We start from the raw sequence: 25146 nt of genomic DNA, 5'->3' as shown, positions 1-25146 counted from the left end.
TACTTTGTATAAAGGACATTACCTTTATAAAATACAGTTCTGGAGTTGTTGATTCATGTACAGAAATACAATTTGCCAGTATACCTTATTCTTTGCTGCTAGTGGACATTAATCTTTTTGCTGCTTAACCACAAATTTAGATGATTCTTTTCTTCTACCCAAGCACATTGCAAAATAGGTTATCTGCCCAGAAACTGTAGCAAAACACAAATGTAATAACTTTTTAAGAACATACTGTACATGCAAAATGTACCTATCAGATTTGAGTGACACAGCACAAAATATGCAATAGACATACATTATATTGACATTACATGCCCATTAGAAAACCCTAATACAATAGATTTCAATCCGCATTTACAAAGCTGGCAGTAGACACAGCATTTAATTGGCCAAGTTCCTTTTAATAATCTTCCAGACCACAACATGATAAAGCATAACTGATCAGTATGAATGTCAAAATTGAAATTCCTAAATGGAATAAAGCTGATAGGAAGGAAAAAGGAGAAATATATTGCAGGTATCTAGTCAACTAATTACATTTAGCTAAATAAAAGTGATTATTTAACGGCAATACTTTTTAACCATTTTATTTTTACGTATGTTTTACTATATTTGCAGCATAAAGCACAATGCATAATCTTAGTAATATGGAAGACAAATAGTACAAGAAAGCAAATACATTCTATTTAAACATTTAAAAAAATACACATATTCATATCTAGTTTGGCTCTATGTCTTATTGAACTTCTTTAATTTCTGGTAAATTGATCTCTATGGATGATCGCAGGATATCCCAGAATAACTTATGCTTGTTTTTATCTTGAGGCCACTCCATATAGGTCTTTCTTGACATTAGATCTTTGAGTTTATAATATTTTGATGGAATCATGTGCTGATGAATGGGCTCCAACAAAATCAGAATCAAATTTTCACTGCTTTCTGACAATAGCTCATGCTGAGCAAAGTACAGTTCATAATGGCACCACTCACTGCTGATGAAATTGGTAGATAAAACAAAGATGGATTTGTAGCTCTTTTCGATGCAGGTAATGATGTTTTCAATTATACTTTTTCCAGCTATAAAGTTCCTTTCATGGTAACATATCTTTAATTTGCCCATCTCTTCCAGGTTTGGAAGAAGATACTCCTTGACCCAACTAGAGTCATCTTGACTATAGGAGACAAAAGCATTGTAAGCCAGATCTCGTCGGGTTTCTAATATCTGTTTTGTCTTTGCTCTCTGCTTTGTTTGTGTCCACTGCCACATCATTCGTAGATACCAAGGGGCGTCAAAATGCTTACACAGCACTGCTATTGAAATAACAATCACTATTAATGGAATGAGAATGGCTGTAAGCAGAAGAGCTAGATTGCATGATATTTCAAACATGTGAAACTCTTCCAACAACGTTCCATTCAATGCTTCTGGTTCACTGCAGCTGTACAAGTCAGGCCACCCAAGCAATGTAATTCTGGATTTACTCACCATTTGGGAAAACCGTCTTAAATTACAATCACACAAAAAGGGGTTACTGCTAACATCCAACTGTTTTAGCATTTGGCAGCTGCTAAGAAAATTAAATGATGACGTCTTTAAGACATTGCTACTCAAAAAGAGAAATTCCACACTTTGAAAATGTGTACAATCTGGGATATTAAATATTCTGTTTGATGAGAGATTAATCTCTTTTAAATTTTTCAGAAATACCATGTCTTTTGGTATGCTGGTTATTTGGTTGAACTGTAGGTCCAAAATTTGTATGTTAATAGGCAAACATTTAAAAACCAGGTTTAAAAGGTTATTTGAAGATAAATTTAAATGAATTAAGCTTTCTGGCCACTCACATCTCTCATATTCATACATAAGCATGTTGGAACTGGCATCAAGGTGTTTTAACAATTTCATATACTTAGTGGAAAAGCTTAGCTGATGGAGTTGCATCAGTTTATTACCCTTTAGGATAAGGGTATCAAGAACAGGAAATGTTTTACAATCACTATTACCTTGACTAGAAAACACATGTTCAGAGAAAGCATTGTGGGAGAAGTCTAAATATTGAAACATACTGGGAATCTTAGGGCATGTCATGTGTACAAGAGGAGCGTTGGCAAGTGTCAGTTGCTTTGCCTTAATATGAAGAAAAAAATTGTAGAATAATGGCTGACTAAAAAAGTAATCTACCATTGCTACATTGTCAAGTGAAAATGCATTTAGTGGAAGTGTCTGGTTTAAATTCAAGTAATTAAAAATTTTCCCAGTTATAGTCAAGTTGAATAAATTTAGGTATTTAATATCTGATCTCATAATGATATACTGGAGGTCATTCCAGGTCAAATTCATTTGAATTAGAGAAAGGCTATAATATGTATGATTCTTTCTGATCTGATATATAGCAAAAGCAATATTGGACGTTTTTGTAATATTAATATTGTGTTTATTTTTTAACATGATTTCCACTTCATCTGTCTTGTCATACTCATATTCACTAAGTTTATTTAATCCTCGAAAAATGTTTTTTAACCAGACACTGCTTATGCTCTTTAAGTCATGATTTTGAAGTTTTTCTGCACTTAGACGAATATTTTCAAGATTTACCAAAGATACAAAAACAGTACTAAGAGTCAAAACTGTAAATTTGTTATGTGAAATATTAAGGTATTTAAGATTATAAACATGCATCAAAAATGTTAATGAAATATCATATAATAAATTATATGACAGATCAAGACACTGCAGGTTTTTGGTGGAGTTAAAAGTGTTAATGTCAACGTATTTTATATTATTGAATGATATTTTGAGCATATTTAAATCATCCATTTGAGGAAAGCTGTCACTTGTAAGTTCACTTAAATTGTTGTGTGATAAATCAATTATTTTTAGTTTTGGCTGGAAAAGTTTTGGAACAGAATTCAGTGATTGCCATGAATAATTGGCTTCTCCATCTACCTTTAAAATATCTCCAGAAGCACAAATTACCAGCTGTTCAAAGGCAAATATTATTAAGGTGTACATCTCTTCAGTTTTCCATTTCAGTACAGACAGGATCCTGAGTGATTTAGCTATAGATAATACAAAAGAACAGAAAAGAAAAAGGTGACATTGTAGTCTTATGCAGTTCTTGTTTAATCACAATACTTTTTACTTTACACTAATCTTCTCTTAAAATTTTTATTTGAATCAATGATTGAATACAAGTCAAAAAAACATTATGTTTAGACCATATCTCAAATACGGAATGCACTTCTGGTCAACCACGCTACAGAGAAGACTTCATGACTTTAAAAACTGTATAGATTACAGCAAACAAATGCTTTCCTGGACTAAAAGCCATGTCCCAGTCTGACAGGCTAAAGGAATAAAATCTCTTTAGTATTATCAGAGAAGGCTATGTGAGAGCTAGAAAACATCTTTAATATTTCTAACAAGTGTCAATAAAGTTAACCTAAAGAATGTTCTCAGCTAAATGGTGAATCACAGACTCAAGGAGGGTGGTAGATATTAAGCAAAAGTGTATCCAAGATGGAGTCAAGGAAGCACTTTACATATAGGTTTCTGAAAATCTGGAACAAACTAAAGAGTCATGTAGTTGAAGTGGAAACTTTGACATTTTTTACAAGTATCTGGATAAAATCCCTCCAGATCCGTATCGTGTGGCCAGCAGTCAAAGCAATGATTCCCAGACATCCCTTTTCCCTGCCAACTACTCCAATTCCTTTAGGGAATACCAAGGTGTTCCCAGGCCAGCCAAGAGATATAATTTCTCCAGCATGTTCTGGGTCTGCCTGAGGTCTTCTCTCAGTTGGACATGTCCAAACACCTCCCCAGGGAGTCATCCTAGAGGCATTCTAATAAGATGCCTGAACCACCTCAACATGGCTCCTTACACTACGGAGAAGCAGCAGCTCTATTTTGAGCTCCTCCTGAATGTCTGCGCTTCTCACCCATCTCTAAGGCTGAGCCCAGACACTGTGTGAAGGAAACTCATTTCTGCCATATATTGATAATCAGTTTTGCAATCATATTATCAGATCTGCAACCAAATGTCTTGGACACTCAGGTGAAGAACAAGTCTGTCAAATTATCAATACCAGGTTGTAAACTGGATTAGATGGCGGGGGAAGATAACGGATAGACATGGCAAGCCTGAAAATACAGTGAGGATGCTCTGCAATGTTTGGCGGATGTCCCTATCCAGGAGATCTTCAATTCAAACTTCTGGATGAATTTCTCTAGGGAAGTGGAGGACATTGAACCCAAGTAGGCCATGTTACATGGCTCCATTGCTGAGATGGCTTTGAAGAACTGCAGACGTAAGGTCATTGGTGCATGTCGCAGTGGTAATCCCTGATCCCAGTAGTGGATTCCAGTGGTAAAGGGAGCCATAAGACTGAATAAGGAGGCCCTTTGAGATTGGCTAGCTTGTGGACTTCAAGAGGCAGTCAACAGACCAAGAGGAGTGTGGCGATGGCAGTGGAAGCCTGAAAGCAATTTTGGCAAAATGTCAGGTGACCTAGGAGAAAGAAGCTGTGTTCTGCCCATGCAGATTTTAGTAGGAATGGAGTGCTGTTAACCACACCTGGGGACATGGTCAGGCAGTGGAAGGAACACCTAAAGGACCTCATAAATCCCACCGACATGTCTTCTTTTGAGGAAGCAGAGCCCAGGGACTCGGAGGGGTACTCACTCATCACTTGGGCCAAGATCGCCAAGGTAGTTAAAAAAACTACTTGGTGGCAAAGCTCCAGGGGTGGATGATGTTCACCTGAAATTCTTGGATGTTGTTGGGTTCTCTTGGTTGAAACACCTTTTCAAAATTGTGTGGATGTCCCATTACATGCTGACAGCTGATCAGACTTCCTGGTGTGTGTGATACTCTACCAGGGCTGCTCTTTGTCACTGATTCTATTCATAATTTTTATGGGCAGAATATCTAGGCAGAGCCAAGGAGAGTAGAGGGGCCAAATCGGTGGCCTCAGGATCATGTCTTTGCTTATTGAGAGTGATGTGGTCCTTTTGGCTACATTGAGCTGTCACCTTAGACATGCACTGGGGTGGTATGCAGCCGAGTGTAAATTAGTCGGGATGAGGAATGGCATCTCCAAGTCTGAGGTCATGGTTCTTAGGGTTTAGTGCCCTCTCTGAGTTGAAGATAGGGTGCTGCCTGAACCAGATGAGTTTATGTATCTCAGGAAATTGTTCACAAGTGAGGGATGAAGGGTCAAGGAGATTGACAGGCAGATAATCAACAGCATACGCAGTTATGCAGACATTGTACCAGTCAGCTAAGCTGTAAGGAGAAGCTCCCGATTTACTGGTCAATCTACGTTCCTTCTCTCACCTACGGTCACAAGCTTTGGGTAGTAGCCGAAAGAATTATATCATTAATATAAGCAGCAGACCTCCAGATGAGATATTAGGACAAATTAGCTATTAACTTACCAAATGAAAAAACAGAATGAATGGCCTTCTCTAATTTGTCAAATTTCTCTTGTTGCTAAGTTCTAAGATGATAACTATACAGTGCATCCGGAAAGTATTCACAGCGCATCACTTTTTCCACATTTTGTTATGTTACATCTATTCCAAAATGGATTACATTCATTTTTTTCCACAGAATTCTACACACAACACCCCATAATGACAATGTGAAAAACGTTTACTTGAGGTTTTTGCAAATTTATTAAAAATAAAAAAACTGAGAAATCACATGTACATGCTCTATGAATACTTTCCGGATGCACTGTATACAATTAAGACTGAATTGTCTCTGCCAATGTTGTAGGTTTTAGGATTCTATCCTTTTCCTGACTATACATTAGTCGCAATTACCAATTCTAAGTTGCTGTTAAAAGAATTCTCCACTCAAAGTGTTTTTTTTCATATGGTACTTACCCCATCTACTTCGTAGTGATGGCTAAGAAACATGCATAATCTCATGTTTTCATGTAAAAAGAAAATAACAAAGACTCTGATATAAAAGGCATCTATGATGAACAATGCTAGACAACAGCAAGTAGTATCAAAAATGTCTTTGAAACAATATCACAATACTAAGATCGGAATATTCCTTTAGTCATCTTCACTCATGACACATTTAGCAGGATAAATATTTTATGAATTTATTCACTTCAAATAAAAAAAAAACCCTAAAGTATGCATGCCTTGCTTTGTGATTAAGATGGAAAACTATGATTTTGAGTGAAAGCCGCTTCCCAAGACAGATAAGCCAAGCATATGCCCAATATGTATGAAATCAGTGAAAAATGATTACCGTTTTCCTGAAACTGAATATGTTGCCAAGGGGTGTTGATTCTTATCAAAGTCAGAGTAAACTATAGTGTCATCTCAACCATATTCCAGTATACAGAGAGACGAAATGTCAAAGCTCAGGGCTCACAGTATACACATAGTGTAAATAAGAGAAGATGTATGCACAAATAGACAAAACCATGCAATATACTGTTAAAACAGATAATATGCTAACCTAATTAAACTGCTAAAATTACAATAGAAACCCATTTAAATGCATGTTCCACATATTAGTGCAGTGACTAATCTTTTGAGATGATAGATAAAATGACTTGTGCATAACCTGTTTCGAGAGTTTGTTATCTAAGATGATAGGGTACAGTGGAAGATTTTGGATGTCTGTATCATGTTGTGGAATCTAGCAGACTGTGAGAAAAAGCTATTGCACAAACAGACAAATCTGGCACTCTTACTGTAGTACGTTTTTCCACATGGCAAAATTAAGAAGAATCATGAGAGGGGTGAGAAGAGTCCTGCACAATGCAACAGGACTTGCAGACAGAGCATTTGGAGAATGTGTCTTATGATCTTGTCTGTGTGTGATTTTGAACATCAGTGTACCTGGAAAAAACAAACTTACCAACACAAGTAAAGAATCAAATGGTTTTCTTTGATAATGGTGTTATAGTGGCAGTTTGTGCTCTTGGTGAAGTCTTGTCGTCTTGTGCAACCTAAGAAAAATACAAATATAAAATACGAAAATATGAGTCAGTGATTTACAATCAGAATAAATATGTGGGATAAGAAATGAAAGAGAATTTACTACAGGGAATACATTTTGCAGATTATATGCCTATTCTGAAAAAAGAGAAAAACAAAGCAAATCATATGAACACCCCATTATTAACAAAAATGAAAACAAATAACAGACAATAATTGTCTGAAAGTGTCATCTTATTTGAGGAAAAAATAGCACAAAATTAAGGATTTAATAAAATATAGAGGCTAGGATAAATGGCAGTGGAAAATATACTGTACCTTGGCTCACAAGGAATATATTACTTAAACCCACCTACAACATCGGGGCAATGTAGGAACTTATCTTGTTCAGGGTGTCCTAGCCTGATTCTCATAGGGCCAATTTAGAATCACTAATTAATCTACTAATTTGGAATGTGAGAGGAAAACTTTAATACCTGTAAAAAATCCTGCAAAGCCACAGGAAGGATGTGCATAAACTAGGAACTGAACCCCAGATGATGCATCCATTAGAAATCAGTACTATCCACTGTGCATAACACAATTAAAAAACTATTAAAGACAGTAGTACCTTTTCTACTGAAAATGAAAATACTTCTATTTCCACTTGTATTGTCTTAATTTAACTTGGAACTCATATACCAGAATATATCAGTGTCTTCATTTAACTTCAATCTCTTCATTTCAAACTTATATCTATATACTTTTTTAGAATAACTGCTCACATTAATCAAACTCTGAATATAACAGCACATTTTATTACACAAAAATTTAACAAATAATCAAACCAGTTAGTGTGAAACGATAAGTGATTTTCATAGTAATCAACCATTATTATCATCTAGTCTAATCAAATTTAAGATATCTACAGCAAGAGTAATGAAAAAACATTTCAAATGTACACATATTTAAACTAATTAAACATTAATGTAATAAACAAAGAAGTGATTTCTAAGAATTTCAGCAAAACAACAAAAGTGAGAGGAGGCCTAGCAAATTCTGCTCAATAATAAACTTAAAAAATTGGTAAATAAATGAGAGCAACTACAAGATGATGCAATGGTGGTTGGATTTTATAAGTGAACCCCAAAAACTAAACTTTCCAGTTTGTACACGTCCGATTTGCTTTAGACTATTGCATGCTATTTCGTCTTGGGTTTGTAAGTTCATTTTTTAATTGATTTTTGAATTACTTGGGGGCTCTGCCCCCTGCTTGCTTCGCTCGCCGAACAATGGATGGGCGCTACGCACTAGCCAATTCCCGGCTGTGCCATTTGCGTATGGGGAAGTGGATGTACAATTTAACAGCTTGTTATTTTCATGGGAATTGTTACATATGCATTTACATTACAGCGAGTAATTAGTCATGCTAAAAAATAGTAAAACGTAATAAATTGAAAGAAAATGATGTTTCATGTTGCGTTAGAGGAATTCATTGCGTTATACGTTTTTGTTCTGTTTGGATTTGAAATTAACACGCAAATACTTTAACACTTAAACTTTAACTGTAAAACTTCAGTAAAAACAATATTTGGAATTAACTTTCAATATCACATTGAATTTTGATTCTGTGTTTGGACTTACATCGTGACAATGCAACGTATAACTGCTCATGAGTGAATATTGTTTCTTTCTCTCTAATAAATAAATCGACTTTTTCGATTTTTTGTCGCTGTGATTTGTTAATTGTCATAGCAAAAGCTATTCTAACGGGAAACTGTAAACGTTTTAATATGAATGGCATATCATGATCTCCTTTGGTGTCTAATGTTATCCGTGGAATATGTACTACATTACCTTTCTTGTTGCCTGTTAAAATTTTACATGTTAGAATCATGCGACCAATTTTCAGTACAATTAATCTTGTCCAATTGCATAGCCCATCACTCATACATAAATTACATAATAACATTACGATACATCCTTCTTTCAACAGTAATTCGGCTGGTGGAAGACCGGACGGTGTTAATGGTTGTAGATATTCTATGGAATATTGTAAGTTGATGTTTTCATCTTCCGCACCATCACCACCAACTGCTTCAGTATAGTCTACTGATACGCATTTAACCAATTTGCCGTGTAACCGATCAACAATTTTCAAGGTAATTCATTTGACTTCATCGTATTTCAGTGCTAGAATTGCCTGTGCCACTTCTGTTGATAACACTTCAAGATAAAATTCTTGAATAAGATTTGGACACAATAAGTCTTCTTTTATTGGGAACTTAAGTGAGGAAAACGTAAAAATGTATAAGTGCGGAGAGCACAGGAACTGTGTCTGACAAAAGCATTCACACGAATGAGTGGTAAGAGTACTGTGGCTGTGGGCTGTTAACCGGAACTGGTTGAGAGGAGGGTGGGACCCCCTCTACCAACTTGAAAAAATCTCTTAGCAATAGTCTTGTCTTAAGATTTTCTTTTATAATAGAGAAACAATATTTTCAAGTATGTGCAGTTATAATTTCATCTAGGTATAAACAGTATATATATATATATATATATATATATATATATATATATACACAGTAATCCCTCGCTATATCGCGCTTTGACTTTCGCGGTTTCACTCTATTGCGGATTTTAAATGTAGGCACATCTAAATATATATCACAGATTTTTCGCTGGTTCGCGGATTTCTGCAGACAGTGGGTCTTTTAATTTATGCTACACGCTTCCTCAGTTTGTTTGCCCTGTTGATTTCATACAAGGGACGCTATTGGCGGATGGCTTAGAAGCTACCCAATCAGAGCATGTATTACATATTAACTAAAACTCCTCAATGCTATAAGATATGCATCCCGCGCGGAGCTTGATTGTTTGCTTGTCTCTGTCTCTCTCTCACCCTCTCTGACATTCTCTGCGATTGACGGAGGGGCTGTTTCAACAGAGGCTGTTTGCTTAAAAGATACTGACGCTCCTCTAAAAAAATGCCGCTTTATTGCGGTGCTCGGCATATTTAAAAGCACAAAAGCACACATATTGATTTTTTGATTGTTGCTTTAATCTCGCTCTCTCTCTCTGACGTTCTCTGCACCTGACGGAGGAGATGTGAGCAGAGGGGCTGTTTGCACAGAGGCTGTTTGCTTAGAAGATACTAACGCTCCTCTAAAATGCGCGCAAACTTAAAATCGCAAGTATTGATTTTTTGATTGTTTGCTTTTCTTTGCGAGCGCTCTCTCTCTCTCTCCCTCTGAAATTCTCTGCTCCTGAAGAGAAGAAGATCTATTTGCATTCTTTTAATTGTGAGAAAGAACTGTCATCTCTGTCTTGTCATGGAGGACAGTTCAAACTTTTGACTAAAGGGTGTTATTTCATGTCTAGAGGGCTCTAATAATGTTAAAAGTGTGGGAGAGTTTATAAGGGCTTAAAATATATAAAAATAACTACACAAACATATGGTTTCTACTTCGCGGATTTTCTCTATCGCAGGGGTTCTGGAGCAACCCCGTGATCGAGAAGGAATTACTGTATATATATATATATATATATATATATATATATATATATAGTGACGGACAGCCTCTGCCGCATACGTCCTGGGGGAGCCATCATGGACATTGCAATAGCTTCCCGGGCTTGGGGCAGTCTCCCTGGCAGTGGATTCCTCCTCAATCTCCCCCGTGGCTCCATGTGACATGGAGTCCACCACAGCAGCCCGGTTGGGAGATGGGGTGGCCGCTAGGGGTACTGCAGAGAACCAGCCACCACACTGGACGGTTTATCAGCCCCACCCGGAGGTGCAATTAAGACCAGCTGGTCAGGCACCTGGATCACTTCCGGGTGGGGTATAAAAGGGCCTGCCTCCCAGAAATCGAGGCCAGAATCGGGAGGAAGAGGACGAGGTTGCCTGGGAGGAGTGGTGGAGCAGGAAAGTGTTTGGTTGTGTTTGGGTTTTGTGCTTGGGACTGTGTTTGGGCTGTGTGGCACGGGGAAGACGTGTCACACGGCTGAAAAAACAAAATAAAAGATCCTTGAGTGTGAACACGTGCCTCTGCGTATTCTGTGCTGGGTCGGGCGCTATATAGGGCCTTTATCACAATATATATATATATATATATATATATATATATATATATATATATATATATATATATATATATATATATATATATATAGTAATAAACTATTCTTACTTTAGACATCATAAATTAGAAGCTGAGAAGGTGATTACTGTTTTGTGATCCTATTTTGGGCCTATAAGGTGTGATAACTTCATAGTTTTGTAATACAAAAGTTGCTGCTGTCTTTTAATGTTTCATTAATTTGAGTTCAAAGAATAAGTTTGGTATTTTTCAAATCAAAGTTATTTTATTCACAAATGTGGTATATATGCATTTGCCACGAAAAATTGTGTTCTAAAATGAAATGTTTTTTTTATACATTTTTAAAAATACATAGACAGCCCTTGGCATTTTGCATTGAACCAAACGTAGCCTGAGGCTCAAATAGAAAATAAAAGTATAAAAACTTACAGGGAATGTTTGTGAAGAAATATCTTCAACTTGAAATATATTGAACTTATCCTTTAATTGAGCTGGTATATGATTTATAAATTAATAAATGATTGACAAACTAATTTTTGTTATAACACTGGAAATTTGAGACCATTAAAGGCAAAAACTTTAAAAGTACCCCAATCAGCATTTTTGCGAAGTGCAGAAAAGCCTGATCTATAATGGATAATTTTAAATCTTAATACTTAAGTGAAATAACTTTTTCCAACTAATTTTAATCTAATGACAATTTGTGAAATCAGACAGATTTTTGTGGAACACAAAAAAGGAGTGGTATAATTTGCATAAAGACCAAGAACGAAGATTATTAGCTTGGTGGCCTGTTATTCTCAAGAATGCAATCATAAAGTCAGACATCGGACTCACCCTAAAAAAAGGCAGTAATCAGGCAGGGGTGGATCTACTAACACTAATAGTGACGTTAAGGCAAATGAAGAACACCCTGATGAGAAGTGCAACAAACTTGCAAATAAAGATAGTGTGTATGTTAAGGCTTGACTAGTTGAGTAAGCACTCTGCTCTACTACTCTAATATAGAGCATGTGCTGGCCAGATGTATGAGAATGTTGGATGAAGCTGCAGGAGGACTGCCCACTGGAACACCACCAGAGCAGGACTGACAGATCATGTAACAAGGTGTTGCAATGCCTATTGTGATCATCTAGAAATGTGTTGACCTCACTGGAACAGTAAGAAAAGTCTCTGACCATCAGTACAACTTTATTGATCGTGTCATTTACAATATTTGCCATTTAACACTCACCTTTATTGAATGTTTCTGGAACTGTATTGGATATAAGTGTACAATGCCCTGGACTGGTGTCAAATTGTCGTCAATGATGACTTCCACTTTTCCTTTTAGTATAATGGCCATCAGTTTCCTACATGTTGACAATGGTGTAATCCAGACAATATTCTTGTAATGATTGTGAACACTTTTTGGGTTTTCTCTGGTTTTATTTTACATATTTTCATGTTTTTGTTCTCTCTGAATTAAATTTTCTTATGTGAATAATCTGATTCTCTTCTTAGTTTTCAAATTAAGTACAATATTCAAGGACCTACATATTTTACACATCTTGGCATGCCACCATTTTATTTTTCTTATGGGCATCACCATACATCATTTTGGAACTAAATTATGTTGTGTATGATTGCTAGCAGTGCTACTACCACAGAGCAACCAGAAGTGGTGATGTGTCGCATCACCATTTTGTATAAACATTAGTGCCATTAATTTCTTGGTTGTTCAAAATTCTGTATAACTAAGATCGTCATGGTGTTAGTAGTGTGTGTTGACATTAGGGCTTTAGCCTGGTGTGTATTCTTTGAGTCAGATTTCTGTCTTTTCATTTTAGTTAAGTTCATTTTTATACTTCTGACCTGATTTCTGACCTCTAACTTGCAATCTGAATTAGATTTTCAGGTTGTCTATGTCCTTGTCTGTTTTTATACTGCCTCTTACCACTCCTACCAGAAACATTCTCAAATGACACACCAGTGGGACAGAATATGGATCTTATGGGATACCATTGCCAGTGATAACCAGTACCTTTTACTTCTTATTAAAAGCAGCTTAATAATTATTTTTCATTTTCATGGTGGGCCTAACTTTTGCAATTTTTCAAAAGAACAATGCCTGATCAAACACAGGTGTGATGTCTTTGAAATAAGTGTTATTAATAGAGCATGAATAGAATATTTCTGGAATCAAAACCGTGTAGTACAAGTCAGGGTCCACTGCTAACTTGAAGGAGAAGTTTTATAAAACTTAGTTAGATGTGGCATGTGACACCATTTGATACATTAAATATTGACAATATGTAGCTTTTTATATGTCTGTTTTCTTTTATATTTTAATAGGTAGAAGTTACCATTCAGTTACAATAAATTGTTACTAAAGTTTGCTTTTGGAATAACTTCTTTCTCATGTGACACCCATTTTGTACATTGGTTTTCATGCAATCTGGATCACTACTTTTTGATTGAAACATTTTTTGTCAAAAACAAACGTTTTAAGCTTTTAAAGGACCATGTTTTGATGGTGTATAGTTTTTATAACTAATTGAATTGTCCAAACTGTAATAGAATGACAGCCTACCCAGAGGTAATTCCTGAGTTTTTCCCAGTACTGCCAGTATAGGCATTAGATTAGCAATGGACCATTATTCATTGTTATAATGAAGGGTGTTTTTAATTTTTGCGGTAAAGACAAAAAATATCAAGTTATATTTAATTCAACAATACATATATGAAATCTGAGTATGTCCACCATTAATACATTTATACTAGACCCATTTCCTATCATATACACAAAATTAACTTCATTTTTCTTCATGTTTTGGAGAAGTGAGCAGAGCTTATTTTTATCTACCATTTTGGAGAAGCTGGGCCCCTGTTCTTTGTTAGATGTTTGCCAGTTTCACTAGTCAGATAATTGAATTTAGTTTTCTTTAATTTACGAATGATGAATCAAACCTTCAATTGTGCCTGTTGTTCTTAAAAAGGCAGCAGGACTGCACACCTATACAATGATCATTAACTGTGAGACAGAGGAGGTGTGGAACCGGTCAAACATATTGATTATATATATCTAATGACAGCCAAGGGCAAGCTTGTTGTTAATTCTGAATTTATTAATGGATTACAAAATAAGATAAATGCAAAAGTTCAGTTACTCGAATAGATGGTTATAATTCATACAATCAGAGTTACTTTAGTATGGTTATAATACTACCATGACATCATTTGCTCTTGTTGTATAATATTATAATATGGTCTTATGTCACAGAAGCTGTGTGATATAATTATTTGCCTTACATTTATTACTTAGTTTCATACTAGAGTAATACAGTTATTAGACCTGGGATTAATTCCTAGATTGTGCTTTAAAGTGTTTGTGAATTTTTTTGGGTACTGTTTTATTACCAGTGATGTACATGATTTAGATTTAGGTAAAATCTAAATCAGGAAGGTGTGTGTGTAGCTGTGTTGTGTGCTCTATATACATGAAAATTATTTTACCATGCACATGCCAATTTTTTTTTATTATATAAAAAAGCTTCTTATCCCTGCCCCTATTCAAAGTCATACTGCTAGTCAGTTCACAAGGCTAACATACGTCTGTATATTGGGTATGCCCTGCAAATAACCAATATCCTACCCATTTCTAATTGTTGTCCCTGCTGACAAAACTGGCTAGGACATCTGCAACTCTAAACTAAAGGTGATGAAAGAGAAGGTTCTGATATACTTTATTAAGATATGTAATTACTCAAATATGATTGCAAAGGGATGGCCATACTGGAGATGGACATTTCCAAGTCTCAAATGACTTAAAAAACATGTGAGCCTCATAAATGTATTTAAGTAAGATGAACATACATGAGTATCTACCGTCTTCTAATGTAAATGTGGCCATTAGATCAAGGTGAAATAAAAAGAACGATATGTAAAGGCAATTTTAGTAACAAGTCCCAAAAGATATTTACATGAATACTGCTAAAGTTTAGACTTAGAAAAAGACTGAGTACTAGAAGATACAATTTCAGAAGCCATAAACTAACAGCTAAAATCACTGAATATGGACTGCTCTTCTATAAGACAAGTTACAGAGTCCAGATATTCAATACATTGTATGGTTTATTGAACAATGTTAAAAATACAGTAAGCATTACATTTTTCTTCATGAAAACGTACAATTTATTTGCCATTTTCTGAATGCGATTCCTTTAGTACAGAGTCACAAACAGTCCGAGGCTTTGCTGTGGGTGGAACACACTGTCACTAAACCTATCTAAGTCTCCAAGGAACTCAATTGCATGGATTGTGGGAACAAACCTTACCACTACAAGGTTCCTTTACATATAAATACATAGAATTCTGTATAAAGGAAGTAATATGGTGTTCCTGCTTAACAAAGACTAATACTGTATATACCTTGAGATTTAAGCATACTCACACTGTACTTATATGTATTTACTTTTAGAAAACTGTAAATACATTTTTAATTTTCAGTGAAAAATAATTTAAATATTTAGTCACTCAGAATTTTCCTCCTAAAAAATGTATCCTTATTAGTCAATAAATCAAATCACTTATTAGACACTGATTTCACAAAACTATACATGGAAAGACTGAGCTGATTTGTTTCAATTCTCGAACTGACCCAAACAGTCTTTGTTCTTTACCAACTTTATTTTCATATTATACCAATATCTCAAAGGTAAGCTAACTAAAAAATCAATTGTAATAAACCATTTCCATCTATCAAAATGTCCCAACTTTAGAACTAAAGTATCTGAGCTATTATACACGTATTAATACTTTGTCTCTTCTGGGGTCTGAAGTAAAAAAAAAACATGCAGGAGGACAAGAAAAAAGTTGCGAAGTCATCAAACTGTCCCTTGCCTCTGCCATCAGCCAAAGTGACCTAATGGAGAAGATGTGTGATACTGACCCTTCCCCGTATCTCCAAACCTCTTCTTCTAGTCTTCATATCATGAAACAGCAAAACATCTGGAATTATCTCATCATTGTAAAGACCAGCAAGGCACAAAAAACCGTTGTGTCATCATTATCTATGCTTTATTAATCCAACCTGGAACTCATCATTAAGCTGGGCACAAGATCACTAATATTTATACCTTTGTGTTGGTACAGACAATATGCATTATTGGTCCTTTTTAACATATTTAAAAACTTTTGAGTATAAAAGGGGAGACAAGGAAACAAATGGCTTAGTGAGCTCACTCTGTTTAAGTTTTATTTCAAAATCAATTTACTGTAAACTCATATTCTTGGTATTGAAAATCTCGAATATTTTGAACCAATTCTACAGAAAGTTTTCTTTACATATTTAAATAACTTAATTTTCTTCATATTGTTTACTGTTGTTCATCATTGTTCCCATCGACAACAACTCTATATGGAATTTGCTTATCTCCATTCACCATAAAAACATAACATTAATAATTTTTTTTGTTATTATTAACAAGCAATCCTAGGTAAGTAAAAAAATAATATATGTTAAAGGAATACTCCATCCCAAAAAGGATCATAACTATTCCACTTGTTCTTTGTTTTTGTTTTTTAAGTGGCGTTACCACAAATAACATTTACCACTTTAAGGGCTTGCATTGTTTTCAGTTCATCTTGCTGCAAGTTCTGACAGATTGATATGTATGGCAGATCGTAGGTTAGCCCAGAACAACTTATGCTTGTTTTTATCTTGAGGCCACTCCATATAGGTCTTTCTTGACATCAGATCTTTGAGTTTATAATATTTTGATGGAATCATGTAATGAGGAATGGGCTCCAACAAAATCAGAATCAAATTTTCAGTATTTTCTGATAGCAGCTGATGCTGAGCAAAGTACAGTTCATAATGGCACCACTCACTACTGATGAAATTGGTAGATAAAACAAAGATGGATTTGTAGCTCTTCTCAATGCATGTAATGATGTTTTCAATTATACTTTTTCCAGCTATAAAGTTCCTTTCATGGTAACATATCTTTAATGTGCCCATCTCTTCCAGGTTTGGAAGAAGATACTCCTTGACCCAACTAGAGTCATCTTGACTATAGGAGACAAAAGCATTGTATGCCAGATCTCGTCGGGTTTCTAATATCTGTTTTGTCTTTGCTCTCTGCTTTGTTTGTGTCCACTGCCACATCATTCGTAGATACCAAGGGGCGTCAAAATGCTTACACAGCACTGCTATTGAAATAACAATCACTATTAATGGAATGAGAATGGCTATAAGCAGAAGAGCTAGATTGCATGATATTTCAAACATGTGAAACTTTTCCAACAACGTTCCATTCAATGCTTCTGGTTCACTGCAGCTGTATAATTTAGGCCACCCAAGCAATGTAAGTTTGGATTTGTCCCTATTTTGGAGAAAGCGCCTTAAACTGCAATCACATATAAAGGGGTTTCTGCTAATATCCAGTTGTTTCAGAATCTGGCAGCTATCAAGAAAATCTGCTGATGGAGTCTTTATGACATTGCTGCTCAAAAAGAGTAATTCCACAAAATGAAAATTTTTACAATCAGGGATATTAAACAGTCTGTTTGATGACAGGTTAATCTCTTTTAAAGCATTCAGAGGGACCATATCTTGTGGTATGCTGGTTATTTGGTTGTACTGTAGGTCCAAAATTTGTACCATAATGGGTATACAGTAAAAAACGTAACTGTCAAGAGAATTAAAAGATAAATTTAACTTACTTAAACTTAGTGGCCAATAGCAGTTTCTAGATTCACTTGTAAGCATGTTAAAACTGGCATCTAATTCTGTTAATGCCTTCATATGCTGGGTTCTTACACTCAGCTTGTCAAGATGCATTAGCTTATTCCCTTTTAAAATTAATGTGTGTAATAAACGAAATGTTTTACAGGCAGAGACTCCAGGAGAGGAAAATATCTCATCTGAAAAAAAATTGTCTGAGAAATCTAACACCTCGTATATGCTGTCAGTTGGGCAAGTTATATAGAACAATGGAGTTTCAGAAATTTTAAGATTTTTAACTTTCACGTTAATTAAAAAATTATATACTGTTGAAGCATCAAATACCATCTCTTTAGCTTTTACAACTTGTACTGATAATGCTTCAAATGGAAGAAACACGTCTTTAATATTCCATTCATTATTTGTAACAGTCACAGTTAAATTATATACATGAAGCTTTCGTCCTTGTAATTTGGAAAACAGCTTAACAGCTTTGAAAAAACAATCGAAAGAGATTTGGAAATTTGTTAAATACATATTAGTCAAATTAAAACTTACAAAACTAGAAGAAGCATATGAGATATCGGAACAGTATTTTTTCACATATGCACTGCCAATAATCTCTATGTTTGTTGAAATTTCCAGTACATCTGAAAGAAAAGCACCCACTTTATCCACATTATCATTAGGGAATACAATAACAACTGTGTTTGTGTTTATCCAATCTAAACTATTTCTTTCATAATTCCAGGGTTTCTTTATTTCAATAAAAAAAATATTTAGCCTAATACCTGCAATATTCTTAAGGTCATTTCTTTGAAGTTTTTCAGCACTAACCCTTAGAAATTTAAGATTCACCACTGACTTAAAAGCACTTCCTAAATTTAATGCCATAAACTTGTTTGAAGAAATATCCAAATATTCAAGTTCAGGAAGACAGACTAAAAATTCACAGGATATATTATGCAACTCATTGTGTGATAAATCAAGATACTTGAGTTTCTGAGTGGATTTAAAAAGGTCATCTTCAAGTTCTTCTATATTATTAAATGACACATTGATGAGCTTTAAATCTGTCATTTCAGCCAAATATGCACTGTTAAAGTCACTTATATTTTGGAGGGACAGATCCAGAATTTCATTTGGTAACAGTGTATTTTCAACAACAGAGTTCTGGGAATTCCAAAACAAATTTATCGGAAATTGCTGTTTTCCTTTGAGATTGAGCCTGTCTGCATCACAAAAAACTGTACTCCACAAAAGTATTAAAATGATGTTCATTTTTTCTGGTCTATGGAAATACACAGGTGTACTCTGGTGGTCAAAGTCCAGAAAATGTGGAAAAAAATGGTGAAATCAACTGTACAAAAAGAAAAAAACACATTAATTATGTAAGGTTTAAATTTTCAAAATAGAAATATGTCAAAAACTGACTATCAGTGTAACAGCTGGTCATTCTCAAACTTACTTAATCCAATTCAGAATTAGAGAGGGCAAAAAAGGGAGCATTCACATTTTGTACATCGGCAAACATAAACTAAACAGTGAAAAATTAGAAAGTAAGTGATTATCATTCAGTAAGCCTTGCTTTGAGAAGGTCAAGTAGCCCACAGGTTCACAAAACAAAACTGTGCATGATACATGCTCAGGCGTAAAAATATTTATGTTAATGATGCAGTGTTTGTAGCAATCTTCCATATTTTATTCCTACCTGCATGTACGGTATGTTTCATTTATGTACTAAAAAATCTGTTTTTTTGTCTCACATCTCTTTGTGCTAAAGGAAACTACAGTATATCACAATTTTTCTTTTCTCATTTCAGTTGTGCAACTATAAAATCATTACATATAACTGACCACATTAACGAGCAATTATACAAGTAAGAAACTTATTTATTCATATTCTGTCACAAGATCAATAACACAACTCAGAAAATAAATTGATGTAATTTCAACGACAAAATAAAAAATGCTTTCTAAACCATTCAAATTATCGCATTCATTCCAATTAGCAGTAAATACTAAAGGACAACATTTTCATCCTTTATATGCAACTTATTGTTTGGGAATAATGGTAAGCTGTTATTTGCCACAGACCATTTACTTAGTTAAGAGAAGCTGTACTTAGTAATTTTACACAAAACAAAATTTAAGTGAAAGCCTGTGAAATATTCAACTTAAAAATTAAAAGTTACATTTAGACATTAAATTACCTCATTACTTTTACATTTTACAATATTTTAACTTATTCAGATAACCAGCAGTTTTAACCAAATTAACATGAAAAACTTTGTTTGTAGGACTCAGTGTGCTAACAGGCTAAGGTACTTATAGAAAAAACAGATATGAAAGAAACTAGAGTCGAGTTTGGGGCTGTAAAGGAAATGGGTAATGACTATAGTTAGGACTACTGATGCAAATTAAAGGTGTAGAAAATTAATACAATTAATTTGGTTTTCAGCTTCAGAAGTATGCAGTTTAGTTATAGGTGTGGATGCCACTGCTTACAAACATGTATGAATATGCAGTGAGAAAAGTAACAGCTGCTTTACAAATTATTCAAAACTTCTTAATTAAGTCCAAAATACAAAAAAAAAAAAAAATTCCATCAACCCATTTTCTTAATAAGCTTACTCTGATACTGGGCTGTAAGGATCTACAGGCCAATCAAGTCACAGTGGATGGACTAAGCTCTGGATTAGGTGGTAATTCACTATAGGGTACAGACATGAGATGTTTTAGAACACATCCATGTGTTATTGAAATTTAAGCAGTTCAGGTCGATTGAATAATTTGAAATAGTAAAAAGGTGTGCACTAAAGTGTCAGAGGTTAAAAAAAAGTTTAGTTTTCCAAAAACTGAAAAATATTGTAATTTTCAGTTTTACAAAAAGGCCTTTGTCATGGATTAAGTAAAAGGTTAACAAATTTCAGCTTTTCTGCAGCAATGAAAGGTAATTAAGCCTTGAGAACTGATGCAAACAATTCCTACAGGTATCCCAACTTTTGCTGATTACTCTGTCTATATAAAAATAGAGTTGAAACAAACTGTTTTGTAGTGTTGGATAGGTACTAAAATTTTGACGTCATTATCAATACCAGCTTTCTGACTTCACTACCGGTTCCAAAACAGATCGAAAGCAAATAACAGAAAACTCCTTAATCATCCTGTCTATGTCCAACCTCCCTGGTACAATGTAAGAATCACACACCACCATGCTGAACCGTGTCATCACACCGCACTCCATGCCAGCATCCAGTGTGCAATGAAGCAAGGAAGAATGCACTTTCATGTGGCAAATGAATATATACCATGGTTGTGATGAAATAACTTTGACTTGAAAAACACCAAACATATCTTTTAACTGCAACATGTGTTAGAACAATGCAGAACAAACCAAACAATTTAATATAGTATATATTTGTATTTTTTAAATCAAGACATAGTGGTCTTATAACTGCAAAAGACTCTAAATCACTATTTTACATTTTGCTAAGAGTAAATTGTGTGCAATAGCAAAACACTCCTGTCTCATATAATTTAACTCTGAGCTGTGCTGTCAAATGTGTGGTATTTTTATTCACTCTGTTGGTTTTTCCTTGCATTTTCTAGTTTCTGTTCATATTTGAAGAACTAAATTGTTCTGGTTTGAGCACAAACGTGTCTACATGAGAACTGAAAAACAATTCAGGGTGAATTTCTGAATTTCTGGTTGAAACAGATGTTCTTTAAGACAACAGGAAGACTATAGTATATAAACCATGAAAATTACATCATTAAATGTTTAAAATCTCAAATTAATTTCCAAAGTTTGATTTACTGAGAGGCTAACAAGTAAATACTCCCAACCACAATAGGCATCTTATAAACTTAGCCTTTCTCACACACTTTTTAAGTCTAGTTTCATGTTTTTAAACTGTGAGATGACCTCATATACATATATGTACCCATCCATCCATTATCCAACCCACTATATCCTATCTACAGGGTCACGGGGGGTCTGCTGGAGACCAATCCTAGGTAACACAGGGCTCAATGCAGGAACAAATCCCAGGCAGGGCACCAGCCCACCGCAGGGCACACACACACCCCCACACACCAAGCACACATTCATAGCATTCGTAGTCTGAGTCCCGATCTGATTGTATGGGTGGTTACCTACCGGTCGGTAAACATCCGCTACGCCCTCTCAGTTGCGAGAAGGAGATCATAGAATGTTACATAGTTAACTGTCAAATAATGCAGAGAGTACACGACACGTGTTTTGCCCTTATTTAGGTTCATCAGGCGTACACACTCCATTGCACCCCTTGTGCTACGAATGTTATGAATGTAATTACTCCAGTCTCCATGCTGTCAAATAAACGAACCACACGCCGTGGCGCAGCGTAAAGGGGCTTTATCTCTGACACTGATGTCTGAGGTTCGATCCCCGCGAGGGGTGCAGTGGAGTGTGTATGCCTGATGAGCCCAAATAAGGGCGAAACACGTGTCGTGTACTCTTTGCATTATTTGACAGTAAACTATGTAACAATTTTATATATATATATATATATAGTGTATATATACGAGTGGCAGATTATAATTATATATATATACTAATAATATATATAGGCTTCACATATGTGAGCTTCGTCTCACAGGTGTTTGTAAGAGTAATGAGGGGAAGGTGTTTCCTGCAAGACAACTGCCAACCCACTTTCTGTTTCCTTTAGAGCAGGAGTTCCCAAACTTTTTTTTGCCGCAGACCCCTTTTCCAAAAACTTTTAAAACCATCGACCCCCTAGTCACATGCAACGTTTTTTCATGTCCACACTTGCTTTGATAAGTTCCTTAAGACAATGCACAGACATGTTTGTGCTACATGTATTTTCATGCATTCTTACGTGAGACTCTTTTAATGACACATTTTACCTTTTCGTTCACAAGTTTGGTATGTAATGTGTTTTTATCAAAAAAGTGTTTTTTTGATTTATTTTGCTTCACAATTAGGGACTTATTGGAATCATAGATATTTTGAAGTAACAAACAAATAGCAGTAGTAAGGGGGTCTATTTTTGCTGTCGTCGACCCCCAAATTTTTTTATTGAAACTATCAACCCCTAGAAAGTTCAAATCGACCCCAGGGGGTCAATATCGACCACTTTGGGAAGCCTTGCTTTAGAGTGAAAAACCCCTTGGAAGTCAACTGATGTAATTTCTGCTTCCTTTTCTGCTAGCCCTGCCTTTTCTGCCTCAATCTCCTATTTAAACCAAAGTCTCACCTTAAAGTCGTTCATTTAAGGACCAGGTTCAGGAGAGGACACATAGTCTGTGATCTGATGAAGTTTTGACTGCAGAGGAAACTATGATCCTTATAATCTACTTGTTCACTTTTTTTTTCATTTTTCATACTGGACATTATAGGTGATGTTCCATGCAGCCCCAAAACTTTCTCCGTGTCACCTTCCTTTAATTAAAATGTACATGAAGAATGTTTATATACAAACTTGGGAAACATTAACACTGACAGAGTACTCCACTGCACATGATGCAATATCTTCATTTTCATTATAAACCAAAAAAGTCTTCCTTAAACTTAGAAATATACTGCAGTTGTCTGAAGGAGGAACAAGTTTCACATCAGGCTTGCAATATGGCGCAACATTTTCATCAAAGAAACACGTAATCTCTCCTAATGTTGTGTATGATTGCTAGCAGTACTACTACCACAGAGCAACAAGAAGTGGTGATGTGTTGCATCACCATTTTGTATAAACATTAGTGCCATTAATTTCTTGGTTGTTCAAAATTCTGTATAACTAAGATTGTCATGGTGTTAGTAGTGTGTGTTGACATTAGGGCTTTAGCCTGGTGTGTATTCTTTGAGTCAGATTTCTGTATTTTCATTTTAGTTAAGTTCATTTTTATACTTCTGACCTGATTTCTGACCTCTAACTTGCAATCTGAATTAGATTTTCAGGTTGTCTATGTCCTTGTCTGTTTTTATACTGCCTCTTACCACTCCTACCAAAAACATTCTCAAATGACACACCAGTGGAACAAAATATGGATCTTATGGGATACCATTGCCAGTGATAACCAGTACCTTTTACTTCTTGTTAAAAGCAGCTTAATAATTATTTTTCATTTTCATGGTGGGCCTAACTTTTTCAACTTTTCAAAATAACAATGCCAGATCAAACACAGGTGTGATGTCTTTGAAATAAGTGTTATTAATAGAGCATGAATAGAATATTTCTGGAATCAAAACCGTGTAGTACAAGTCAGGGTCCACTGCTAACTTGAAGGAGAAGTTTTATAAAACTTAGTTAGATGTCGCATAAAAGCAAAGCACCATTTGATACATTAAATATTGACAATAGGTAGCTTTTTATATGTCTGTTTTCTTTTATATTTTAATAGGTAGAAGTTACCATTCAGTTACAATAAATTGTTACTAAAGTTTGCTTTTGGAATAACTTCTTTCTCATGTGACACCCATTTTGTACATTGGTTTTCATGCAATCTGGATCACTACTTTTTGATTGAAACATTTTTTGTCAAAAACAAACGTTTTAAGCTTTTAAAGGACCATGTTTTGATGGTGTATAGTTTTTATAATTAATTGAATTGTCCAAACTGTAATAGAATGACAGTCTATCCAGAGGTAATTCCTGAGTTTTTCCCAGTACTGCCAGTATAGGCATTAGATTAGCAATGGACCATTATTCATTGTTATAATGAAGGGTGTTTTTAATTTTTGCGGTAAAGACAAAAAATATCAAGTTATATTTAATTCAACAATACATATATGAAATCTGAGTATGTCCACCATTAATACATTTATACTAGACCCATTTCCTATCATATACATAAAATTAACTTCATTTTTCTTCATGTTTTGGAGAAGTGAGCAGAGCTTATTTTTATCTACCATTTTGGAGAAGCTGGGCCCCTGTTCTTTGTTAGATGTTTGCCAGTTTCACTAGTCAGATAATTGAATTTAGTTTTCTTTAATTTTAATGATGAATCAAACCTTCAATTGTGCCTGTTGTTCTTAAAAAGGCAGCAGGACTGCACACCTATACAATGATCATTAAATGTGAGACAGAGGAGGTGTGGAACCGGTCAAACATATTGATTATATATATCTAATGACAGCCAAGGGCAAGCTTGTTGTTAATTCTGAATTTATTAATGGATTCCAAAATAAGATAAATGCAAAAGTTGTTACTCAAATAGATGGTTATAATTCATACAGTTACTTTAGTATGGTTATAATACTACCATGACATCATTTGCTCTTGTTGTATAATATTATAATATGGTCTTATGTCACAGAAGCTGTGTGATATAATTATTTGCCTTACATTTATTACTTAGTTTCATACCAGAGTAATACA

At 34.9% G+C, this 25146-nt stretch overlaps 2 protein-coding genes across 3 annotated transcripts in view; both read right to left on the bottom strand.

Moving 5' to 3' along the window:
- The window catches only part of LOC120527648 (toll-like receptor 6), a 29079-nt gene extending 4789 nt beyond the window's left edge, over positions 1 to 24290 (bottom strand). The window contains exons 1-2 of one of the 2 annotated variants that reach the window (XM_039751289.1): positions 18320 to 19616; positions 6894 to 6984 (exon numbers count right to left, since the gene is read on the bottom strand). In XM_039751289.1, coding sequence (XP_039607223.1) covers positions 6910 to 6984; positions 18320 to 19042 — 798 coding nt within the window. In that variant the 5' untranslated portion in view covers positions 19043 to 19616 and the 3' untranslated portion in view covers positions 6894 to 6909. Of the gene's footprint in view, positions 1 to 6893; positions 6985 to 13720; positions 19617 to 23025 lie in introns of those variants that run through there. The other variant, XM_039751288.1, reaches the window with a different exon arrangement.
- LOC120527651 (toll-like receptor 6) lies at positions 389 to 3034 on the bottom strand. Its single transcript, XM_039751294.1, has one exon. The coding sequence runs from the start codon at positions 3014 to 3016 to the stop codon at positions 740 to 742; it is 2277 nt and encodes a 758-aa protein (XP_039607228.1). The 5' UTR covers positions 3017 to 3034; the 3' UTR covers positions 389 to 739.
- Positions 24291 to 25146: the final 856 nt, after the last annotated feature.

This window comes from Polypterus senegalus, chromosome 4 (assembly GCF_016835505.1).
Source record: "Polypterus senegalus isolate Bchr_013 chromosome 4, ASM1683550v1, whole genome shotgun sequence".
NCBI classification, from domain to species: Eukaryota; Metazoa; Chordata; class Cladistia; order Polypteriformes; family Polypteridae; genus Polypterus; species Polypterus senegalus.
The sequence above is the reverse complement of the archived record's forward strand: the minus strand, read 5'-3'. Positions and strand labels throughout refer to the sequence as shown.